Source organism: Aspergillus candidus, assembly GCF_002847045.1.
Source record: "Aspergillus candidus strain CBS 102.13 unplaced genomic scaffold BDW47scaffold_19, whole genome shotgun sequence".
Lineage (NCBI taxonomy): Eukaryota > Fungi > Ascomycota > Eurotiomycetes > Eurotiales > Aspergillaceae > Aspergillus > Aspergillus candidus.
In genome coordinates, this window is record NW_020194024.1 from 13,127 (window position 1) to 33,385 (window position 20,259).

General features: G+C 52.1%; 10 protein-coding genes across 10 annotated transcripts; 6 read left to right on the plus strand and 4 right to left on the minus strand.

Annotated features, from left to right (window-relative positions):
• The first annotated feature begins 525 nt into the window (after positions 1-525).
• Positions 526-2,451, plus strand: BDW47DRAFT_104848 (slipin family protein). The gene is made up of 4 exons (XM_024812422.1): positions 526-989; positions 1,065-1,182; positions 1,262-1,754; positions 1,818-2,451. Exons 1-4 carry the CDS (start codon positions 812-814, stop codon positions 2,055-2,057), a joined length of 1,029 nt encoding a protein of 342 aa, XP_024672450.1. The 5' UTR covers positions 526-811; the 3' UTR covers positions 2,058-2,451.
• A 40-nt stretch (positions 2,452-2,491) lies between these two features.
• On the plus strand, positions 2,492-3,744 carry BDW47DRAFT_104849 (uncharacterized protein). The gene has a single exon (XM_024812423.1). It carries the CDS (start codon positions 2,681-2,683, stop codon positions 3,737-3,739), a length of 1,059 nt encoding a protein of 352 aa, XP_024672451.1. The 5' UTR covers positions 2,492-2,680; the 3' UTR covers positions 3,740-3,744.
• Positions 3,745-4,329: 585 nt separating this feature from the next.
• On the plus strand, positions 4,330-7,060 carry BDW47DRAFT_104850 (glycosyltransferase domain-containing protein). Its single transcript, XM_024812424.1, has 2 exons — positions 4,330-4,975; positions 5,061-7,060. The coding sequence occupies exons 1-2, from the start codon at positions 4,784-4,786 to the stop codon at positions 6,678-6,680; spliced, it is 1,812 nt and encodes a 603-aa protein (XP_024672452.1). The 5' UTR covers positions 4,330-4,783; the 3' UTR covers positions 6,681-7,060.
• A 157-nt stretch (positions 7,061-7,217) lies between these two features.
• Positions 7,218-9,125, minus strand: BDW47DRAFT_125287 (uncharacterized protein; the record flags this gene model as incomplete). The annotated part of the gene is made up of 3 exons (XM_024816360.1): positions 7,218-7,850; positions 7,987-8,139; positions 8,622-9,125. The coding sequence occupies 3 exons, from the start codon at positions 9,123-9,125 to the stop codon at positions 7,218-7,220; spliced, it is 1,290 nt and encodes a 429-aa protein (XP_024672453.1).
• Positions 9,126-9,473: 348 nt separating this feature from the next.
• nop58 (RNA-processing protein NOP58) lies at positions 9,474-11,746 on the minus strand. Its single transcript, XM_024812425.1, has 3 exons — positions 11,465-11,746; positions 11,194-11,354; positions 9,474-11,130 (listed from the first exon to the last, which is right to left on the minus strand). The coding sequence occupies exons 1-3, from the start codon at positions 11,587-11,589 to the stop codon at positions 9,686-9,688; spliced, it is 1,731 nt and encodes a 576-aa protein (XP_024672454.1). The 5' UTR covers positions 11,590-11,746; the 3' UTR covers positions 9,474-9,685.
• Positions 11,747-11,928: 182 nt separating this feature from the next.
• BDW47DRAFT_22849 (H(+)-transporting V0 sector ATPase subunit d) lies at positions 11,929-13,418 on the plus strand. The gene is made up of 3 exons (XM_024818507.1): positions 11,929-11,995; positions 12,043-12,131; positions 12,192-13,418. Exons 1-3 carry the CDS (start codon positions 11,964-11,966, stop codon positions 13,148-13,150), a joined length of 1,080 nt encoding a protein of 359 aa, XP_024672455.1. The 5' UTR covers positions 11,929-11,963; the 3' UTR covers positions 13,151-13,418.
• A 529-nt stretch (positions 13,419-13,947) lies between these two features.
• Positions 13,948-15,942, minus strand: BDW47DRAFT_22857 (ribose phosphate diphosphokinase subunit PRS5). The gene is made up of 3 exons (XM_024818508.1): positions 14,718-15,942; positions 14,344-14,667; positions 13,948-14,294 (listed from the first exon to the last, which is right to left on the minus strand). Exons 1-3 carry the CDS (start codon positions 15,630-15,632, stop codon positions 14,238-14,240), a joined length of 1,296 nt encoding a protein of 431 aa, XP_024672456.1. The 5' UTR covers positions 15,633-15,942; the 3' UTR covers positions 13,948-14,237.
• Positions 15,924-17,045, plus strand: BDW47DRAFT_104858 (uncharacterized protein). The gene is made up of 2 exons (XM_024812426.1): positions 15,924-16,254; positions 16,304-17,045. Exons 1-2 carry the CDS (start codon positions 15,973-15,975, stop codon positions 16,337-16,339), a joined length of 318 nt encoding a protein of 105 aa, XP_024672457.1. The 5' UTR covers positions 15,924-15,972; the 3' UTR covers positions 16,340-17,045.
• Positions 17,046-17,257: 212 nt separating this feature from the next.
• On the plus strand, positions 17,258-18,139 carry BDW47DRAFT_22877 (PIG-H family GPI synthesis protein). Its single transcript, XM_024818509.1, has 3 exons — positions 17,258-17,710; positions 17,778-17,980; positions 18,031-18,139. Exons 1-3 carry the CDS (start codon positions 17,377-17,379, stop codon positions 18,106-18,108), a joined length of 615 nt encoding a protein of 204 aa, XP_024672458.1. The 5' UTR covers positions 17,258-17,376; the 3' UTR covers positions 18,109-18,139.
• Positions 18,140-20,109, minus strand: BDW47DRAFT_22878 (pseudouridine synthase DEG1). The gene has a single exon (XM_024818510.1). The coding sequence runs from the start codon at positions 20,015-20,017 to the stop codon at positions 18,170-18,172; it is 1,848 nt and encodes a 615-aa protein (XP_024672459.1). The 5' UTR covers positions 20,018-20,109; the 3' UTR covers positions 18,140-18,169.
• Positions 20,110-20,259: the final 150 nt, after the last annotated feature.

Genomic DNA, 20,259 nt, shown 5'->3' on the forward strand with positions numbered 1-20,259 from the left:
AGAGTTGAAAATGCGTCATATTAGTCCAGGAAGCGGCAGTGCTGCTACCGATGTATCTGTACTTTCTTTGATGCATGATGTAATGCCAACTCGAAGGATCAAACCCGATCGTTGTTTACTGTTCCCCAAAGCCTCTTGGCCCCCGGTTCGCATTCCACAAGTTCCCGGGGAATGAACCAATGGTGATGATAGTGGCAGGGCACCTGACTAGCAACGCCCAGAGAACCAGAAACCAGAATGGTCATAAGTTGTGCTCAGCCTTGGGAGTGGGGACTGAACTAACCTTGAGCTAACTCACATCCCCCCTTCAACAAGGAGCGGAGATTGTTAGTGCGAGCCTTGAGAGACGATGGGCAGCCAAGAACCAACCATAGTAGTGTAAAGTTTGATCTTTCTCGGCGCAGGGTGCCAGCCACTGCCCCAGTCTGTTTACTGCAGATTTGTTCCCCCATTTGGAGTAGCACGACAGGGTAATGGCCCGGGTTTCTGCTGAGGAAGGGAGCAGCCACGGGCTCGTATTCTCAATGGTCTGAGTATCTCCTGGGGTATTTAACTCGGGTTGGGCCCCTTCATCGCCGGACTATTCCAAATATTTACTTCATCAACCGTCATACTTTGTGTCTTTATATTATTTGATTCGTCCATTCTATCCTACATTCATCGTACGCCAGCTGCCGCTATCCAGTTCTCTACTCAAATCTCTCCCTCCCATTACTCCACGCCTCTTCTGTCACCGATTCGCAAACCCGACCTACCAAAGTATACACGATAAATATCAACAACACAAGCGTATCAACTTCCACCTGCCAAAATGTCCGCCGAACAAAACTCAACAGCCAACGGCAAAGCACCTGTTCGATCTGCCGACCCGCGCCCTGGCCTTGTGAATGTGCAGCCCGCGCGCCTCGACGACTTGCAACCCAAGTACGCGCAGAGGATCCAACACGAAGAAGACAACTCTGCCGCCCATGGATGGTATGCTGGATTGAGTAAGCCCACTTCTTTCCTATCCTTAAATGGGTGGAACCAAACCCCATAGAATTCGCGAGTAACAATCATTATAGTTCATAGTTTGGGAGAATGTCTCGGATTTTTGGGTGCTATCCCGTGCTGTGTCTGCTGCCCCAACCCCTACAAACCGGTAGACCAGGGCGAAGTGGGTTTGGTGACTAAATTCGGACGGTTTGTGATCCCTTGCACTTTACTCCAGGCGCATTACTTTCCGGTGCTGTAGTAGAAGGTACTGACGAGCGTGAAATAGATTCGAACGCGCAGTCGACCCCGGTCTCGTCAAGATCAACCCGTTGAGCGAGCGCCTCAAATCCATCGATGTGAAGGTCCAAATCGTGGAGGTCCCTCGCCAGGTCTGCATGACCAAAGATAACGTCACGCTGAATTTGACCTCCGTCATTTATTACCAAGTCACGTCGCCCCACAAATCCGCCTTTGGGATCTCAAACATCAAGCAGGCTCTGGTAGAGCGCACCCAGACAACTTTGCGCCATGTCATCGGTGCTAGAGTACTACAGGATGTGATTGAAAGGCGCGAGGAGATCGCCCAGTCGACCGCGGAGATCATCGAAGATGTTGCCTCCGGATGGGGTGTCCTGGTGGAGTCGATGCTTATCAAGGATATCATTTTCAGCGACGAGCTGCAGGACTCCCTCTCTATGGCCGCGCAGTCCAAGCGTATCGGTGAGAGCAAGGTCATCGCTGCGCGTGCCGAAGTGGAATCGGCCAAATTGATGCGCCAGGTATGAATCGATAATCGCAGGAAGAAAGGTTGGAAAGATGCTAACTTTGCATTACCCATTCAGGCTGCCGATATCTTGTCTTCTGCCCCTGCTATGCAGATCCGCTACCTCGAGGCGATGCAAGCCATGGCCAAGACCGCGAACAGCAAGGTTATTTTCCTGCCCGCGATCAACCAGTCCGTCCAGCAGCAGATGTCCGCCGCCGAAAATGCAGGCGAGGGACCCAGCCGATACCAATCAGCGGGTCAAGCCGATGATGGGTTCCAACGTGCGATGAACGCGCGCGTGGTTGAGAACATTTGAACGTGTCCGGCTAGGTATGACTGGTTGTCGCGATGAGCAACGAATGGTTATACGATAATACGTGGTAAGAACGAGACGCCACATACATAGCTGTCTATGGTGGAGGGTATACGATGCTTGTTTTTCTTTCTTTGCTGTTCTCTCACCTTGTTTTGCTCTTGAGAACTGTACGACGATACCCACTTTACTTCTGTCGCTCGACCTAAACTTAATGAGCTATCCTATTACTTAATGATTACAATGTTTTTGATTCATCGCATGTTATTTGGGAATCTTTTCGTATGATTATGTACATATCAATAATTACTGGACATATATCGCAAGCCGATGTCGAGGAGGATATGTAGTGGTAATTTCCGGTCTACAACGTCCGTATTGGTACCACAGGGGTACCACGGGGGAGATCGGGCGGTGAGTGTCACTACCCACAGGGGCCCAGGTACCGCAATGACAACCTACCGGACTAAATAATGATTGCTCAATATACGATAACGACCTACCCCAAACTTTCTATTCTTTCGGTATAGACTCTTGTCTCACCACCCGACCTTATAACCACCGCCAATTGGCAATTCCGCGCCCCAATGCCTCAAGGGTCCCTCTCCATTGTATGATCAGATCAAATGGCTCCCTCGCAAAGTCCCTCCTCACGCCCCGGGGCGACGACTCACAGCCCCAGCCCGCGACCCTCACTCGACCTCTCTCCCAACTTCACAGACCCATCCTTCGACCCCGCCGACTTCCTAAACGATGTCCTTCCCCCGTTGACGCTGGCGTCATCGCAATCGCAACCCCCCCGAGGAGCCACCACCGCTCCGGTCGCGCTCCCCGAATTATCCGCCCAAGTCCAGTCCGTTCTCTCGCAGGTCAATGCGCAGAGCGCGCGGCACTCGACTAAGCTGACACAGCTCACGGATGAGATACTGCGGAGTGGCGCGCGCCTTGCTTACGAGGTTGAGGTCCTGCGGGGTGAGACTGTTGGGCTTTCGGATACGTTGACGGAGACGTTACATGAGGATATAGGCAAGTTTGTCCCCGAGACAACTGCGCCGATAGAGACTGGTGCCGAAGACTCCGCGGAAACGGGCGAAGTGAATGAGGCGCCCGGGGCGGGCAAAGATGCTACGGTGCAAGACCCCGTCTACATCACCAATCTACGGATCTTGAACCGCGTGCGAGCGCGACTCGAAGAAGTGGTCCAGTCCTTTGGCGACGCCATGGAGTGGCCGCTCCCGCCGTCGGAGACGTCGCTGACGTCGTCGTTCATCTCGGTGTCTGCGCCCGAGCCTGGAACCGAGAGCCATAGCCGCGAGGAGAAGGGCCAGGAGGTGGTGAGGAAGCTGCGCGCTGACGTGACGAGGCTACTTGATAGCGACGGTGGGGGCCAGGAGGGGATCGACGCTGCTGCGCGACGGGTGGAATCGCTTCGGGTTTTGGCGGCTATATGGAAGGGCACTGCTGAGGAGAAGGCCAGGACGCGGTTCGTGGAGAGTTTGGCGAAGACTGTTGATGATCGTCGTCAGGCTTTGGAGAGCCAGATTCAGGCGGAGGAGGACCGTCAGCAGGCTGCTTCTTCTCGAGGACGACAGGCTGCGAGCCACCGGCGTCAGGAGAGTGAGGGGCCGGCTGGGGGCATTTTCCGTAATTTACAGCGATTACGGGAGGAGATATACCTGGAATGAAGCACTGGACATAACATATTTGGTCCAGGGTCCGAGCGAATTCTTAATCTTTATTTCAACATCATGTATATTGTCTAATTTGCAATTCTCTTTGTATTTGTCTCACTTTGCTTGTTCCGGAATACCTGGGAAATGCTTATAAGCACCCGCCGGAGTCCGTTACACTTACCCAGATGGAACCGCGTCCAGTTGCCAAGCCCACAAACGCTACGGCAATACCAGTGCTTGGGATAGATGACGCGGCGCTGGAAGGCATTGGATGGATTGAGACGAAGGATCAGACGGGTCATAAGTACCTCCGTATCACAACAGCCTACAAAGAAAATAGGGGACAATGGAGAGGCACGGTATTGTGTTTCCAAGTAATTTGCATGAAGAAAAGAAGATAATTGTCAAGTTGTCGACAGGGACTTCCGAGCAAATCCTCAAGGCTCGAAGGGGTAAAGCCCCCTCCCCCCCATGTACCCCGTAGTCTCAGTGTCGCACGCGGATAAGCCCCCGTAGGGCCAGAACAACTGTAGTAGTTTAGTTAGTTGGTACGGATTACCGTTCGATTACTACACAACTACTACGACAGTGGTGGATTTACGACGGGGCAAGGACGACAGGCCCCAGCGAATCTCCTCTCTCCTCGTCAGGAACATCTCCACCGTGGACGTCAATCCACTTCCTCCCCCCCCCCAAAAGTTATTGCAACGTGCCCTTAGAGTTTCCTGACCAAGTCCCCCTCGATTCCCGCGTCATCAAGTCAGCGGCGCATTTCGTTCGAAGTTTGGCGTTTTCGTTCCGGCCAACTTTCATATCAGTCGCCATCATCGACCCTCGAAGGTGGACAACATGGCGCATTGCTGTCTTCGTTAATTCTTCCGGTTGCCACGACGTCCCTTTTTCTTCTTCTCGAATAGACGAATGCTCGAGCGTTCGGAATGCTCATCGCCCCATGACGCTTGTATAGAAGTTCATTCAATCGTGTGTTCCTTGCTCGACTAGCGGGGGGTTTGATATCGGCCCAGAAAGAAAGTCTCCCCGTTCTCAGTACCCAGGATGGCCTCCTTGGGTGCCCCCGGTAGCCCTTGGGGCGACCAATATCACTCAGTTCGGTCGACAGTGTCCACTCTTGCTGAGAAGACGTCCTACCGTCGTCTGAGAGCGCGCCCGACGAGGGCCCTCTTTCTCACGGTCGGATTCTTCATCTTCGTGCTAACGCTGTTGTGGCGTACTCCTACTAAAAAAGAGGTGAGCTCCCTTGGCCCAGCCTTGGCGAAGACGAGGTGTGCCGCTAGTTAGCATATTGATATTGACCATCGCATGCGCTCTCTAGGATACCGAGAACTACTATTTGAAATTTCCTTCGCATAAACCATCCAACGCTCGCCCCGAAGACCTCCAGATTGTCCCCTCGGCGGGACAGATCCCTAATACAACTGATACCCTTCCGAATAATTTACAAAAAGCCAACCCGTCTTTTCATCTGGTCATTCCTGCTCGGCGAAAGTCGAGCATGCTTTGTCGCACGTTGGTTTCCGCCATGATCATGAATTATCCGCCACCGACGTTGGTCGGATATGGCAAGAACCCCCCCGAGGCGGCGACGGAGTGGAGTCTTATGGTGGAGCGCATACAGGACATGAACAACTTCCTCCAGCATGCTCCGCACGTGAAAGACGATGATTTTGTACTCATTGCAGATGGGGACGACGTCTATTTCCAACTCCCGCCCGAGATTATGATTCGGCGGTTCCAAGACCTCTTGAAGGAAAACAATGCGAAATTGCGGCGAAAATATGGTTTCGTCGCTGTGGAGGACCCGGCCAACGGGGGCGCCGAGATAATAGAGCAGAAATACTCGCAAAGGGTTCTATTCGGTGCAAGCAAAGATTGTTTTCCTAATATGACGCTCGATGCGGGGTGCGCCTCAGTGCCGGATTCCACCCTTCCCCCAGACGCCTACGGCTGGGATACGGATACCGACAGAAATCTGATCAGACCGCGTTTTATCAAGCCCGGAGCGGCGATTGGTATGGTGGCTGACTTGAAGTTGATCTACGCAGAGATTCTGCGATTTGTTGACAGACAGCGCTGGTCGCGAGGTGATTACCTGGCTTTGACCCAGATGTTCGGCAGACAGGAGTATGTGCGGGAGCTGGAAAGAAGACGGACTTCCAGTCCATTCACAGAGTGGATGTACGACATGATCGGCATTTCAGATGCAACGAACATGACCAAAGTGCATCACCCATTCCTCGAACCTGGGCAGCGCTACGAATTCGGAATCGGGATCGACTACGAGTCGCGGATATTCTTCAACGAGCTCATGTCCAAGGGCGACGTCGAATGGCTCAAGTATAATGATGTGGAACGGACGTCTGCCGTGCAAATGGAGCATGGCGTTCCTCGCGAACATCGCTTATTACTGCCTTATGATCTCTCCCCAGAGAACCTCGGCAACCCATTTATCCATCCCAAGTACGGCAGAAATGAAATTCTCAATCCGCCCCTCAGTTTTAACCTGGATGCCCTCCCGAACCCCAACAACCGTTCGTGGAGCAATCTCCCGCTCATGACCAACATCCACTCTACGTCGGTCCCAGCCATGATCCATCTAGACGGGGACCATTCAATCAGAGACCACTGGTGGCAGAAAATGTGGTACCACCCGTGGGCTCGGGCTCTCCTTCGCAAGTACGTGCGCTCCCCTATTGGGTTCGATGCGGCGCAGTCGGCTTTGTTGGGAGGCCAAGAATGGTGGGATCTTCGGGGTGGGAAGGGCGGCATTTGGACCGACAAGGGAGAATGGATTGACTTTGGCGAAGTCTGCACAGGCTTCGAACGAGACATTTTCAACGATGAGTTGGGCCAATGGAGACAAGAAGGCGGCGAAGGTCATGCCGAACCCGTCTACAACCAATTTGGGAACCTTGTCAAAGGTAAAGAGGGTTAATCCCTTTTTTCCCTCCAGCATGAATACGTTTGAGACTTGGCTTGTTCGTCTCGCGCCAGAATCAAAACCAAAAGCCAGCACCAAGGCCGCCTTTCGCGTCACTGTACATATTGTTTTTATTTTTCGTTTCGTTACCTCGCTTACAACAGCACGAGCCGGCTTTGCTATTCTGAGCTTGCATTTTGGTATTGGGTGTTCAATCTCTTTCTTTGGATTACTTGATTGAATTGAAGTGGTTCTGTGGGAGGGTGCTGTGGACAGACAGGGTTTGGCGCAAGTCCCTGTTTTTCGCTCGTTTGTGTAGTGTCCTTGAGAAGATGGGCACGTTTGGTAAATGGAGATGGATGTAAGATAGATACCAACTTAGCTTTATACCATAGTTTTAGAAGAACCCATAGTACTTATACTCAAACTCTTAGATCATTCTTAAGTTCATCGAAGCATTTCTATACTGTACAGCAAATCAACCATAATCATGAGGACTATCCAGACACAAATAGAATATAAAACAAACGCCGACCTTTTCCCAACCAGCCATCATACATTTGCCTCCGGGCCCAACAACTCCCGAATAATCCTCAATATACTCGTAACATCCTCATTACTCAACCGTTCCTCCCGCTCTTCAATGACCGTATCCAAAAGCGCCAGAGCGCCGTAGTCCTCTTCCGCCAACTCTCCCTCACCCTGCTCTCCGCCTTCTCCTTCCTCTCCTTCAACAGCGGCAGCAGCTCCCTCTCCTTCCCCCTCCCCATCAACCTCCATCCCATCAACATCACCATTCACCTCCCCATTCTCTACTACCCCCTCTCCCTCTCCCTCTACCTCTACCCCTCCCTCCCCTTCTACCTCCCCCTCCTCTCCCTCCACCTCCTGCTCAGCAGACCCAACGACCCCGACCCCCAAATTAACAATCATAAGCACCTCACCCTTCGTCAGCCCAAACGGCTGTAATCGCACGACGAGTTCTCGCAGCGCGTTATCCATAGGCGTTGGGGCGTTGGCTTGCGCCGGGGCGAGAGGCATCGTCGGCGCGCTGTCGCCGCCGTTGGTGTCTATTTGCGACTGCGACTGCTGTTGGGCTGCCGGGGGCTGGTCCTTGAGTTGGTCCGGGACATATTGGGGGTAGGTGAGAATGTGCGGGGAGAGGCGGGAAATGTAGTTGTGGATCTGTTGTTGCAGTTAGTTGGTTTTCTTTTTGGTTATCGTTTTGAGTCATTGCGGGGGGCTGTTCGTTGGTGGTTGTCCGCGCGGGGGGGTTTTATGGAAAGTTGCGTCTAGATGAAGGGTATATATAGATACACACCTCTTTAACAACAGTGTTATGATCCCTCAAATCCGGACTCGGAACCCAGTGTCTCGAGTTCGGGGGCGGGTTGGGTGGTCGTCGGGGTGGGTTCGCTGTTAGGTAGGCGAGAACTTCGATGTTGGTGAGGGCTGCTGATTGGGGGTCGATTACCTAAATCCTTGTATTAGTGGGTGCGTTTGAAATGTGTAATGTGTGATTTGGGATTGACTTGCCCTCATTGTGTCTGATGTGTTGTATGCGACGATATATGTATGGTGGTCTGGTGGTTCTGGGAAAATTATGGCGGAGGGTGAGGAGAAATTGGAATTGGAGGGAGCTTTTTGCCGGCAGAATTTGGTGGGCGGTGTGCACTGCTTAGTGGTGGGCATGTGGGGGTTGGATTTTATATAGTGTGGGATATATAGGTCGAGATGAAGATGTTGCTTTCTGAATCATTCTATTATTGTTGTTCTTGAAAGCCAAGTTGATGGAGGAGACATATTGCGATAGGATAAAGCCAATCAATTAGTTAGGAACATAAACCAAAGAATCCATTCCACTCCACTCCACTACACATCGGAGATCAAGCCCATACAACAAGACAAGACTCCTCTACTAACTACACAGTACACAGTCCAAGACTAGATACAAACCAACGACTCCACCACCGGCCTCGGCTGCACATTCCTAATGGCCTCACCAGCAACTTCATTCCCAAACCCCAACACCTCCCTCTCCAAATCCCCGGCGTCCTTCCCATCCCTATACCGCGGAACGCCCACCTCGCGCTGCAATACATCCAACACCCTCACCAACCACGTCCGACACGTCACGTCCAACTCATTCAGCTGCCCGTCGAAAGATTTAATCACCTCGTCTGTCTTCGCTAACACTGCAGGATTGTCAGGGACCTCTCCGATGCGAGTCAGGCCTGCGAGGAGGAAGGTCTTGAGGATTCCGGACTCGGGCCCGTGGGACGCCACCCAGGCTGAGCTGGGGCCTGAATTGACGATATGGTATTTTGTGCTGCCTTGGATTTTGCTGGTGGGGTTGGGGTTGGGATTGTGGAGGTAGAGGGCCCAGTGGTAGTTGTTTGGGGTGGGGGGGTCGGTGCGGAGGTAGAGGGCTATGTAGAGGGTGTTGGGGGTGAGGGGCATTGTTGGTTTGTGGGAATGTTTAGAATGGTGGTGGTGATATTATGACTCTGATGACTATGAAGAAGGTAATGAAGGGTTGCAAAGCATGAAGAGTCAAGGCAACAGTTGGGTATGTTGGACAAAGACCTCAAGTCAGCTGATGTTGGCGATTGCTTGACTCGATTCTACAGTTGGGACAGTGAATGGGTAGAGTAAGTGGCTTGCAAGGTCATTTGTATAAGTGCAGGCCGTTGTATAAGTGGGTTGTACCGGCGGAAGCCTGCAGGTAAGATGTATCCAAGGTAGAAAACCTAGGTAGAGTGGGCTGTCGACTTGTAACTACTCTACTGAACAAATATTTGAAATATTCGACATTATTCCTAACTGCCTAAACCGAGCACCTCTGCGCCGAGGACGGACCTATCGAGTCCACCTGTGAAATGCCGCCCAAACATTGATAGAGCTCAAAAGAAATGACAAGAAAATTCAACCCACAAAATCTGTGATATCATACAGAACTTGAAACCATCCGTCAGATCAGATCAGTATAACTTTTTACCTTTTTCGTGCGTCTTCCACATTTAGTCCTTCCCCTTCTTCTTCTTCTTCTTCTCCGACTTGTCGACCCCCTCCCCGTCGTCACTGCGCTTGCGCTTCTTCTCGTCGGTCTTGGAGGACTTCTTCGATTCCTTCTTGGCCTTCTTCAGGTCCTTCTTGCTGATCGAGCTGGGCGTGCCGTCCGCGCCGAATTCGATCTCGCCGCGCTCCAGCTTGCGCTGGTACCGCTTGACGCTCAGGCCGGCCTTCTCGGCCATCTTCTCCAGATCGGACTTGCCCTTCTTGGATTTCTTGCTGGGTTCATCATCCGATTCGTCCGAAGACTCGTCCGAGTCAGCATCGGCCATCTCCTCGTCGTCCACCTCCTGCACAAGCTTCTTGTCCTTCTTAGCGGCAGGGGGCTCATCGCCGGTGAGAGCATCAGCGTCGGCGTTGTATTTCCGGGCCTCGTTGATCTCGAACTTCTTGGGCTGGGTAGCCGCGCCGTTGGGGGCGATGGCGACACCGCGGGGCTTGAGCGCCTTGCCTTCCATAGCGGCGAGTTTCCGCTCGAGGTTGTAGCGCGCCTCGGTACCAAGCGCAGCCTTCTCTTCTTCCGTAACGTCATCCTCCCACTCGGCGAGGGAATCCACACGGATACCGAGAGAGGCCTTGGCGGCAAGCACACGAGCCATCTTGCCCTTGTTGCGGCCACTGGCCTGGCCGATGAGGGAAGCATGGTAGATGAGACCGTACTTGGGAGTGTCGTGCTTGGTCTTCAGGGCGCGGAACAGGGCCTTCTCAGCACCAAGGATCTGGATGGTACTGGCGGGGCTCTTGGACAGGTTGGTCAAGCTACCGGCGTGGGCGATCAGACGGGCGCCGACCAGTTCACCCACCAGGGCAGTCAAGTTGGGGGCAATCGCATTCATACGGGAGGTCAGGTAGCCGCTGAGCTGCTGACGGTACTCCGTGAAACCAACAACCTGCTCCGCCAGCGCCTGGATGTTCTCGAGATCTTGCTCGCTGATCTCGGTACCCATGGAGCGGTCAGCGGCGGTCTTGACGGCGCCCTCAATTTCCTCGGGAAGGATCTCGGCGAGATCGGACGACTCCCAGTTAGATCGCATGCCCATCTTCAGGACGAGCTTGGCATACGCGAGGTTGTCGTTGAGGATCTTGGCCAATTCGGGGAAGTGCCAGCCGTACCACTCCTTCACACGCATGGCATAGTTGTTCAACTCCTTGTCCAAATCATCCAGAAGCCCAATGGCTTGTACAATCATGGTATCGATTTTATCAGGCGAGAACTTGAGCTTGTGTCTGGCAAGGGAGTGAGACAGACCCAGCGACATAGTCGACATATCCTGGGGGAGCAGGCCGGGAATTAACGTGGGCAGATGTTCACGAATAGCACGGTAGACATCGGCAGTGCTGGAATCGGCAATTAATTGAAGAGAAAGTCCGGGAACCTTGCTGATAGCGACACCTATCATACGGAGCGTTAGCATACGGACCAACTAATGCTGTTTTAAGGCATATGGGCACTTACCAAGCTTGGGGTCGGCAACAGCCAAGGAGGCCTTCTTCTCGTCCTTGATCTCATCGAGGAGACTGGCCAGGCGAGGAGAGACCTTGCCTTCAACGAGGGAGGCGACTTCCTCCAGGGCAGTAGCGGCGCTGTCGAACTTCTGGAAGCTCTTGAGCTTCAACCTGTACCGTGTGTTAGAAGACTTGTAGCGCACAAAAAATTTTCCCCTTAGTGCAGAAATTTGCAAAACGAACTCGCGCCTCCATAATTCGAACAGAAGATTGCAACTCACAAGCTCGAGACACCCTCAGCAGTGGCAGCCTCAGTAGCCAAATCCTCCCTCTTGAGGAGCTTCTTGTCCTTGGCCTTGAGCAGGGCATAACCCGCGCTGGTTTCGGAGAGGATGAAGAGCGTCATGGTGGGCGGCTTCAATCCCAGCTGTTCAATAAAATATCGAAGTAACAGCTAGATCGAAGGTAAAAATAGGAGGGAGTAGAAGAAAGAAGACCGAGGGGAGTTGGCGACCGTGGAGAATACCACCAAGAACGAGCTGGAGGAAGAAATTCGATGTTCTCGCTGGCGGGAATTTTTTTTTTTCCCATGAAAACCAAAGTTAAAACCAAACGTGAAAAAAGCGAAATGCGTCAAGCCACACATGTGGCTGGTGTCTGTGGGGCGGTGCGACCGGATTACATAACCAGCAGTGGATGCCAATGCGGTCTTGGTGGACTGGCCAGCTTCATCTGGCGTCGCGGAGTTGCTCTGCAGTCCTAATCATCTTGTTCACCACCATGGAGGGTCTACTTTTCAACGTGAACGGCGGGTAGGTCGGTTGATGCATCTGTACAGGACCTAAACTGACTGGATTAGCTACATCGAGGGCATTGTCCGAGGATATCGGAACAGCCTCCTCACCGGCCAGCATTACAACAACTTGACCCAATGCGAAACGATAGATGGTGCGCTGTCTCTTACCCTCCTAGATGCTTAGTTGATCTAACGCTTGTTCTACGTTGCAGATGTGAAGCTCCAACTTGCCCCCGCGTATGGCGACTTCCTGGCCTCGCTTCCTCCCAATCCCTCGACGTCCTCACTAGCCGGCAAGATGGCCGATAAGCTAGTCGCCGAGTTCCGCTATGTCCTTGCCCAGGCCACAGGGTCGACTGCGAAATTCCTTGAGTACCTGACCTATGGCTACATGATCGACAACATCGCCCTGCTCATCACTGGCACCCTCCACGAACGAGACACCCGAGAGCTCCTGGAGCGCTGCCACCCCCTGGGCTGGTTCGAGACGCTGCCAGTGCTGTGCGTTGCCACCAACATCGAGGAACTGTACAACTCCGTGTTGATCGAGACACCCCTGGCCGGCTTCTTCAAAGGTAGCCTGAGCCACCAGGACCTGGACGAGCTGAACATCGAGATCATCCGCAACACCCTCTACAAGAACTACCTGGAGAGCTTCTACGAGTTCGTCAACACGGACTCCGACTTCAAGGGCACCCCGACGCAGGAGGTGATGTCGGAATTCCTGCAATTCGAGGCCGATCGCCGCGCGATCAACATCACGTTAAACTCCTTCGGCACGGAGCTCTCCAAGCAGGAGCGTAGAAAGCTCTACCCGGAGTTCGGCAAACTGTACCCCGAGGGCTCGCTGATGCTGTCCCGCGCCGATGACTTGGAGGCTGTCACGCTGGCCGTGAGCATTTCCGCAGACTACAAGGCCTTCTTCGACGCTGTGGGCCTGACGCAGGGTGGTGGTGGTCTTGGGGGATCGGACGGCAAGAGTCTCGAAGACATGTTCTACCAGAAGGAGATGGAGATGTCCAAGGTTATCTTCACGCGCCAGTTCACACCCGCCGTGGTGTACGCGTGGATGAGGTTAAAGGAGCAGGAAATCCGGAACGTCACCTGGATCTCGGAGTGTATTGCCCAGAACCAGAAAGAGAGGATTGGGAATTTCATCTCTGTCTTCTGAGCGCGTTCTACACACTTTTTACTTGTTTCTGCCAAATATCTGGTTCTTCTGGGATGGACTCCTCGTGTACTGTACTGTACTGCTGATTGCAAAATATCTGATCTTCATATCTTGCGTCAAACCACCCCCCTGCCCCCGCCCGCATACCCACGCCAGCCAGGTTTGTCATTTTTTACATCTACGCTTGCTTTGGGCGTTTGGGGTCTTTACTGTTCTTGTGATATATTTTAGTATAGATAAGCAGCGTGAGTATCGAGGTATCTGTGATTTCACTTCATTGGTAGATGTACATGGGTATTCAACCTAGAAAGGCTCTGCTGGCCTTCCATGAGGTAGGGTAGTCAGGTTGCCCAATTCCCGTGTGGCTTTCTGCTCCCACGTTTTGACTGTCTGGTTGTATTTTGAGGCAAGCCAACAATAGGGTATTGACGCCGAGTGAAAATTGAAGTAGCCATTTCCTCTTGGAACATAGAATGTTCCACCTGCACTTTTGTGTCGAGTTTTCATCCCCTCTTCATTTCCTCTCTCCTTTTGTATCAAGAGACAATTAGGGAAAAGTCAAATGATGACCCAGAAACACACCACGATACCAGGTATGGTATGCCTGTGATCACTTCCCAGCTTTTCACGGAAATCAAAACGCCGTAAATTAACCCTAGTACAGCTGATTCACTTAAGATAAAACCAAAAGCAAAAGAAGAGGGAGTGAAGCAGTTGCTGACAAAAGGAAGACTCATAATAAACTAATGTCAACAGGGAAACATGCATAACAAAATTGTAGACATCTTGTATTCTTGTTGGTGCTGCAATAATCTATCCTTTTGCTTTGGAGGAAATGGGGTAAATTCACGCAAAGGCGTCAAAGATATGCAACGGTTAAGTTGGGAATTGTTATAGATCAAGGAAGTATAGGAAGGCAGTGGCGGGTAGCCACGTGTTGTAGAGGTTTTTAAGTCAAAATAAAAAGGACACGGAAAGAAAACTATCCGGTTCATCACTTTTCTTGCAAAATTCTTTTCATATACCATCCACTATATCTGAGGATAGTACGGCCAAACGAACAAAAAGATGAAAAAAAAAACATCAATTAGTCATACTGGAAGAGCACGCTGATACTCTCTCCGTGGTGGACGCGACGAATGGCCTACAAAGATTAGTACTGGGCTGATTTAGAAATGGACTGGCTTTCTTACCTCAGCGAAAACGTGTCCAACTTCCAGAACTTCCAGCTTGGGGCACCGTTGTAAGTGGTCCGCTTGGTCCACGCTGTTGGTCACGATGACCTTGTCGAGGGCGCTGGCGTTGATGCGGTCAATGGCATCACCGCTGAGGATGCCGTGCGTCACCAAGGCAAGAACCTGGGCGGCGCCCTCCTTCTTCAACAGCTTAGCAGCGCGAGTGATGGTGTTCGACGTATCAGCCAAATCGTCAATAAGGATCGCCGTCCGGCCCTTGACATCTCCGACCAGCATCATGGTCGCGTTTTGGCGGTCCGTAATGCGCGTGGGCCGTCGTTCCTACAGAAGATTAGACAAAAAGATCATCGGATGGTTTTGGGAAAACACACCTTGTGGATCAGAGCAAACTCGATGCCCATAGAATCCGCAATGGCGGTAGCACGTTTAGCTCCGCCAGCGTCGGGGCTGACAATGACTGATTGTTTGTAGTTAGGGATATTCCGCTGAATGTAAGACTTGAGCAGAGGTCTCCCATATAAGTTATCCACGGGAATATCGAAGAATCCTTGGTATTGGGCATCGTGCAGGTCCATGGTGATGATGTGATCCGCGCCGGCACAGGTAAGCAGATCCGCGACCAAAGTGCCCGCCTGCGCTACCCACTGTTTGTAGCCAGGACGAGGCTGGAAAGTATTGATCTTGTTTGCGTTCTCGTCATTAAGAACCCCATTTCCAACAGTGCTTGTCGACTTGGCCGAATCAAGGGTGTTGCTGCGAGAGAGACCATTCACGGGACGGCCCTTGACAGGGCTACCGTTGGCCTGGTCATCAATTTGAGCCTTTGCGAGACTCTTTTGAAGATTCTCGACACCATTCATAAGGCCGGTGCTGTCGGCGTGACCAGGGTGTGGGGTAGGCGGGGTACTTTCGAAGGTATAGCCGTTGGCGGACTTGTTTCCAGCCGAGTTCTTAACCAGAGGAGCCCCGGCCTTGTTATACGGGATATCGCTCTGGCGCGAGTATGGAAACAACGGGAGCACGGCGGTGACTCTCTTCGCCGACGCGGTTTTACACGCAGAAATCGCGATGAGAAGCTCCAAGAGGTGATCATTCACCTTGCCACCACCAGACTGGATGATATAAACATCCTTCTCGCGAACGGATTCTTGGATCTCCACCCTGGTTTCGCCCACGGAGAATTTCGACAGTAATACGTCGGCAGGAGGGACGCCGAGAACACTGCATATCGTCTCCGTCAGTTGCGGGTGGGAATTACCCCCAATGACAACAATATTTCGGACCATGGTGGCTTGGGAATCGTTTGTGGTATTGTTTGATAGGCCTGGAGGATATAGGCACAGTGGAGTAGATGGATGTTTCGGAAGCGGCAAGGAAGTATTGGTTTGCAAATCCGATGCGGGAGGTCTGGAGGGGCGGTATGGTCGGTGAGATTAGTATTGGGGTAGCAAGATTTCCTCTTGAATGAAAAGGGTATTAAAAAGAATCAGATAACTAGGACGGACGGACGAGCAACTACCTCATGGCGGTAAGTCAAAACCCAGATAGGAACACTTGGACAAGACAGACATTGAAATGAAGGATTGGAAGTAAAAAGATCGTGTGAGTCCGAAAGTAAAAAAAAAAATGCCTCTCCGCCAGTGGAGCCGGCCGGTGCCTCGGGGTTCTGCCGTTGTCGCCTCAGGTCCCCAATTGCTGGTTCCGGTTAGGTCAGCAGTTGGCAGTACCCCGCGGGAAACGGCCATGGATGCTGACAAGGCGGATGAATGTATCATTAACAAACTGGCAAACGGCCCATTTTGTATCAATAACCATAATTCTTCAATTTGCACAAGGATAGTAGGCGCTCTTTCAGTTACGAAAGTGCTAGCTCCCGTACTACAAGAAGAGCATGGTCTCCATTTGCCCGTAGGTACATGCGAGATAGAAACCAATTCCAAAAGATAACAAAGGATAGGAACAAGCAGGTATAAAGAGAGAGGAACTTGGATGAACCAAGAGACCTCCCCATCAATCCCAAGGGTCCATTGTGATTTGAGCTCAGTTTATCATAAATGGGAGACGAAGGTCTGGCACAGCCAAGAAGATCAACGACATGGCATTCCAATATAACCTAAGCCGCGTCCAGATTATCCTGTGCGTTTGGCATCTGACATCAGCATGAAAAAAGGTATTTGAGAAAGGAGTGATTGCCCACGAGGCAAGAATACTTAACGGACTGGTGTCACCATATTGCAGTGGTAAGCTTGAGTTGACGACTTGACACACTTGGCAGATTAAATCTTGCTTTATCCCAATAGCATCTGATTCCTTGAACTGGCACCCGCAATCATTTGGTAGTGCCCTCTATTAGTGGAGTAATTAGGCCGTAAGTGTCTGAACAAGCAAAACCACTCGTTATCAGAATGGATGAGGATCTTATAGAACGGCGGATTATTGCGATTCTTTGTTCCTAGTATAATTCCTGGTGATGTAAGTCAACATACACTACTCTCGAGGCGTTTCTTCCCCAAACCCAGTGATATCTGCGTCAGTGTGTCTTTCTCCCGCCAGAGCCATCGTATGCCCGTCCATTTGGTAGAGGCCATCTGCGTCGGAGTATGTTCCCGTCTGCATTGATCTTCCGTTCAAAATTGGATAGCAGAGATACTGCAAGAACTCGATCCTCAGAATTCTCATACGACAAGGAGAGAGCATTTCAGTGTAGGATGGGCAATCGACAGATAGGTAGGACAGATGTTTACAGAGCAGATGCAGCCCAACACACGTGATATGCACTGCGGCCCTGCGAGCTCACATTGAGGGACCAGACCGCGGAGAAATACTACCATCCCGGTCACGTGGTCTACCGGGGTGAGCTTCGGGAGCTGACAGTCGCATTCCATATCGCGACTGGCGCAATGAATGCCGACTCTACCCTGTTGATTTTCTGATCCATTGCCATTATCGTCAGTTTCAATCAGTTACTCTCAGGGTCCATGATTTCATGTCTATGACTTAGGATTCCGCGAAGGCTCCCAGTCTCCGCAAATGCCCGTTCGCCTCCTATCGCGGCGTCCGTCTCCGACGACCGTATCGTTCACGGTATCCAATGCCTCTCGACGAACAAGCACACCGGCCAGGATCCTCTCCTTGTTCCAGTTTCTCCTGCGCGCGCTAGTTTTCCTCTTCGTCCACATCATTGATATTGCGAAATTACGCCACTCCTTCTTCCAAGGAGATGGGCCGTTTTTGCCGTGGAGTACAATCTGGGCGACTCCTGGGGGTGCGCTCGCTTGTCGCATTGCGGATGCGTATAGCTATGGATTCATCGCGGTTGCTAGCACGGTTATGATATATGGGGTTTTTAGGAAGGGATATACAGGTACTTGAGCCCTTAAGATCTTGACTACGCTGCGGAGAAGATGCTTATTTCAATTGGTGCTCTGCAGAAGAATCACTCCTCGTCATACGTGGTCTTGGTATACAGACGTCTACCTCCTCGTCGACTTATTTATCGAAAGCCTCGACGAGATTCATCCCTACTACTCAGATACAAGACATTGTTATACATGAAGCTTTCAAGGGATTTGAAGTGCGATTCTACCTCGCATTGATTGTGGAAGGGGAACCTGACGTTGTGGTTGTTTTCCCTGTGAGTACTGCCCCCGGCGTTTTATAAGGAGGTGTCGCTGACCGGCCTAGAAACTGTTACCGAATCGGGCGATATTAGAAGAAGTTTGGAGAGGTTCGCGGCGGTGCCTATATGATTCGAAATCATAAGACAGCTCATTCAAATACATATCTATTGATTCTATGAGGTATATACAGTCTTGTTGCCTATTCACATATCCAACCGACCCGAGTCTTCACCCTGAGCGGCTGTCTTCCGCTGCTTCGACGCCAACCACCGCGCATTCTGAGCCTCAACGGTTTCCGACTTCCGCTTTTGCAAGACGGGAACATATTGCCCGCCGGTACGAACGATATGGCCGCCGTGGAAGTGCTTCTGTCCTCTCTTCTGCATCTCCGCAACGGCATTCTCGACTTCGCTGTGGACGATGGTTTGGTCACCCTGGTTGATAGATAAGTCCAACAAGGCACCTGCCAAGACCTCGTCGATCTTTCGTTGTCTCCAGACAGACCAGAGGTCGTCCACGACACCTCCAGCACCGAACTTGCTGCTTCCCTTTCCGAGCTGGGATTTGCTCTGTCTCTGATCACCGGCGTAGACCCATTCCAGCGAATCTTGCCGACTGTCGCCTTTTTGATCGGGGAAAATGCAATCCCACAAGACCAACGGGGCATCGCTAGCCATCTCATAGTTGGGCTTGCGCGGGTTGTTGGTGACGTCCAACAGATCGGACACAATAGATGGTGATTCGAGGCCCTGGCCGACCAGGAACAAGATGCTAACCATGTGTCGGACCTGGTGCCACAAAAAGGCCGAGCCGTGCAAATTGAACACATACACCTGAGAGGAGTCGGGCGATGCTATCTCCGATGATCTGTCACTCGTATCCAATGCAGGATGTTCCACGGCTCGAAAGCCTGGCCGACCAACGTAGCCCAGTGGGCTAGTCTTGGGGTCCAGCAATTCAATATCGGAATGGTGGATGATTCGCGTGAAGTTCTCGATTTGCTTGCTGGTATCCAATTTGCAGAAGTTTCGGAAATCATGCACGCCTTCAAATCTCTTGGCAGCTTCGCGCATTGCTTCAATATCCAGCCACCCTTCTCGGTACTTCAGAGAGGATTTCTGCGCTTTATTGGGCGAGATGAACCCGAGAGGTCCCGGCGTCGGAGAAAACGCCGGCTGGGTAAAAAAGTACCTGTAGCGGCGCTCGCGGCACGAGAAACGGGCGTCGAAGTCCTCTGGCGGGTGCGGACACCACGCAAGAACCCGGATATCCTCCGGAAGAGCCTTGTTAAGCATAGTTATATACGGCAGCTCATCCGCAATATCATCCCACTTATCCTCAACCGCCGTTTCCATCGTAGTATCCCCATTCTCGTCCGCCTCAGCCGGCTTATTAACCTTCGGCCGCGCGCTCCGCACCCTAATCCCAATGACCTGCCCAAAAGCACTCACACCGCGGTCCGTCCGCCCAGCCTTGGAATACTGACACCCCTCCCAGTTGATAGAGTAGGGCTTCAACGCCCTCGGCTCATTACTGTCCTCATAATCGCCGGAATCATTCGTCGGGAAGATCAGACGCGTCCGCCGCAAAGCCTTCCACACCATCTCCTCAATAGTCGGCAGCGGCGTGATATTCCCATTCGTGTGCTCGAGCCCGTTGTACCGTTGCCCCAGGTAGGCGAATTTGAGCGCTATGTAGCGGGTGTTGTACTTCGACGGATCGATCATCCTTGCCTGCTTCGGGGGACGGCTCGGCGCTTTCGCGTGTGTGATGTCATCCTCCTCCGGGAGTGGGTTCTGCTGTGAGGCGTTTTTGTCGGATGCGACGCTCTGGGCAGCGGCTGCAGGCGTGTCCGCAGGAGGGGCAACGGAGGGAAGATTCGCGGGCGCGGCATCCCTCGCGGCTTGTGGAAGGGCGGGCGTGTATTCCGCGGTGCGCGAATTCAGCTGGCGTTCTAACTCGGTGATGCGAGATATCAAATGCGACGTACTCCAGGTCGAGTAGTCCGGTTGGGCCTGTAGAGGCGGCGGGTGTTCGGCCGCGCCAGACATGATTTGGGTTGTTAAGGAACTTGTGACTTTGGCGCGGGAGGATAGGGAGGTCTGGAAGCTTCGCTTGGGTAGGGTCTGCTCTGCAAGACGACTTGGAAATAGGCAAAATCTCCCTTGCAATCTCGGCATCCCCTCTGAGGCTGTGGATGGGGTTTGTAGAGCGTCGAATCGGGGGAAAAATGTTTCTGCCGGGAAGATTACTATATGGACAATATACACTAGTCATATATGTGTATTGTAAT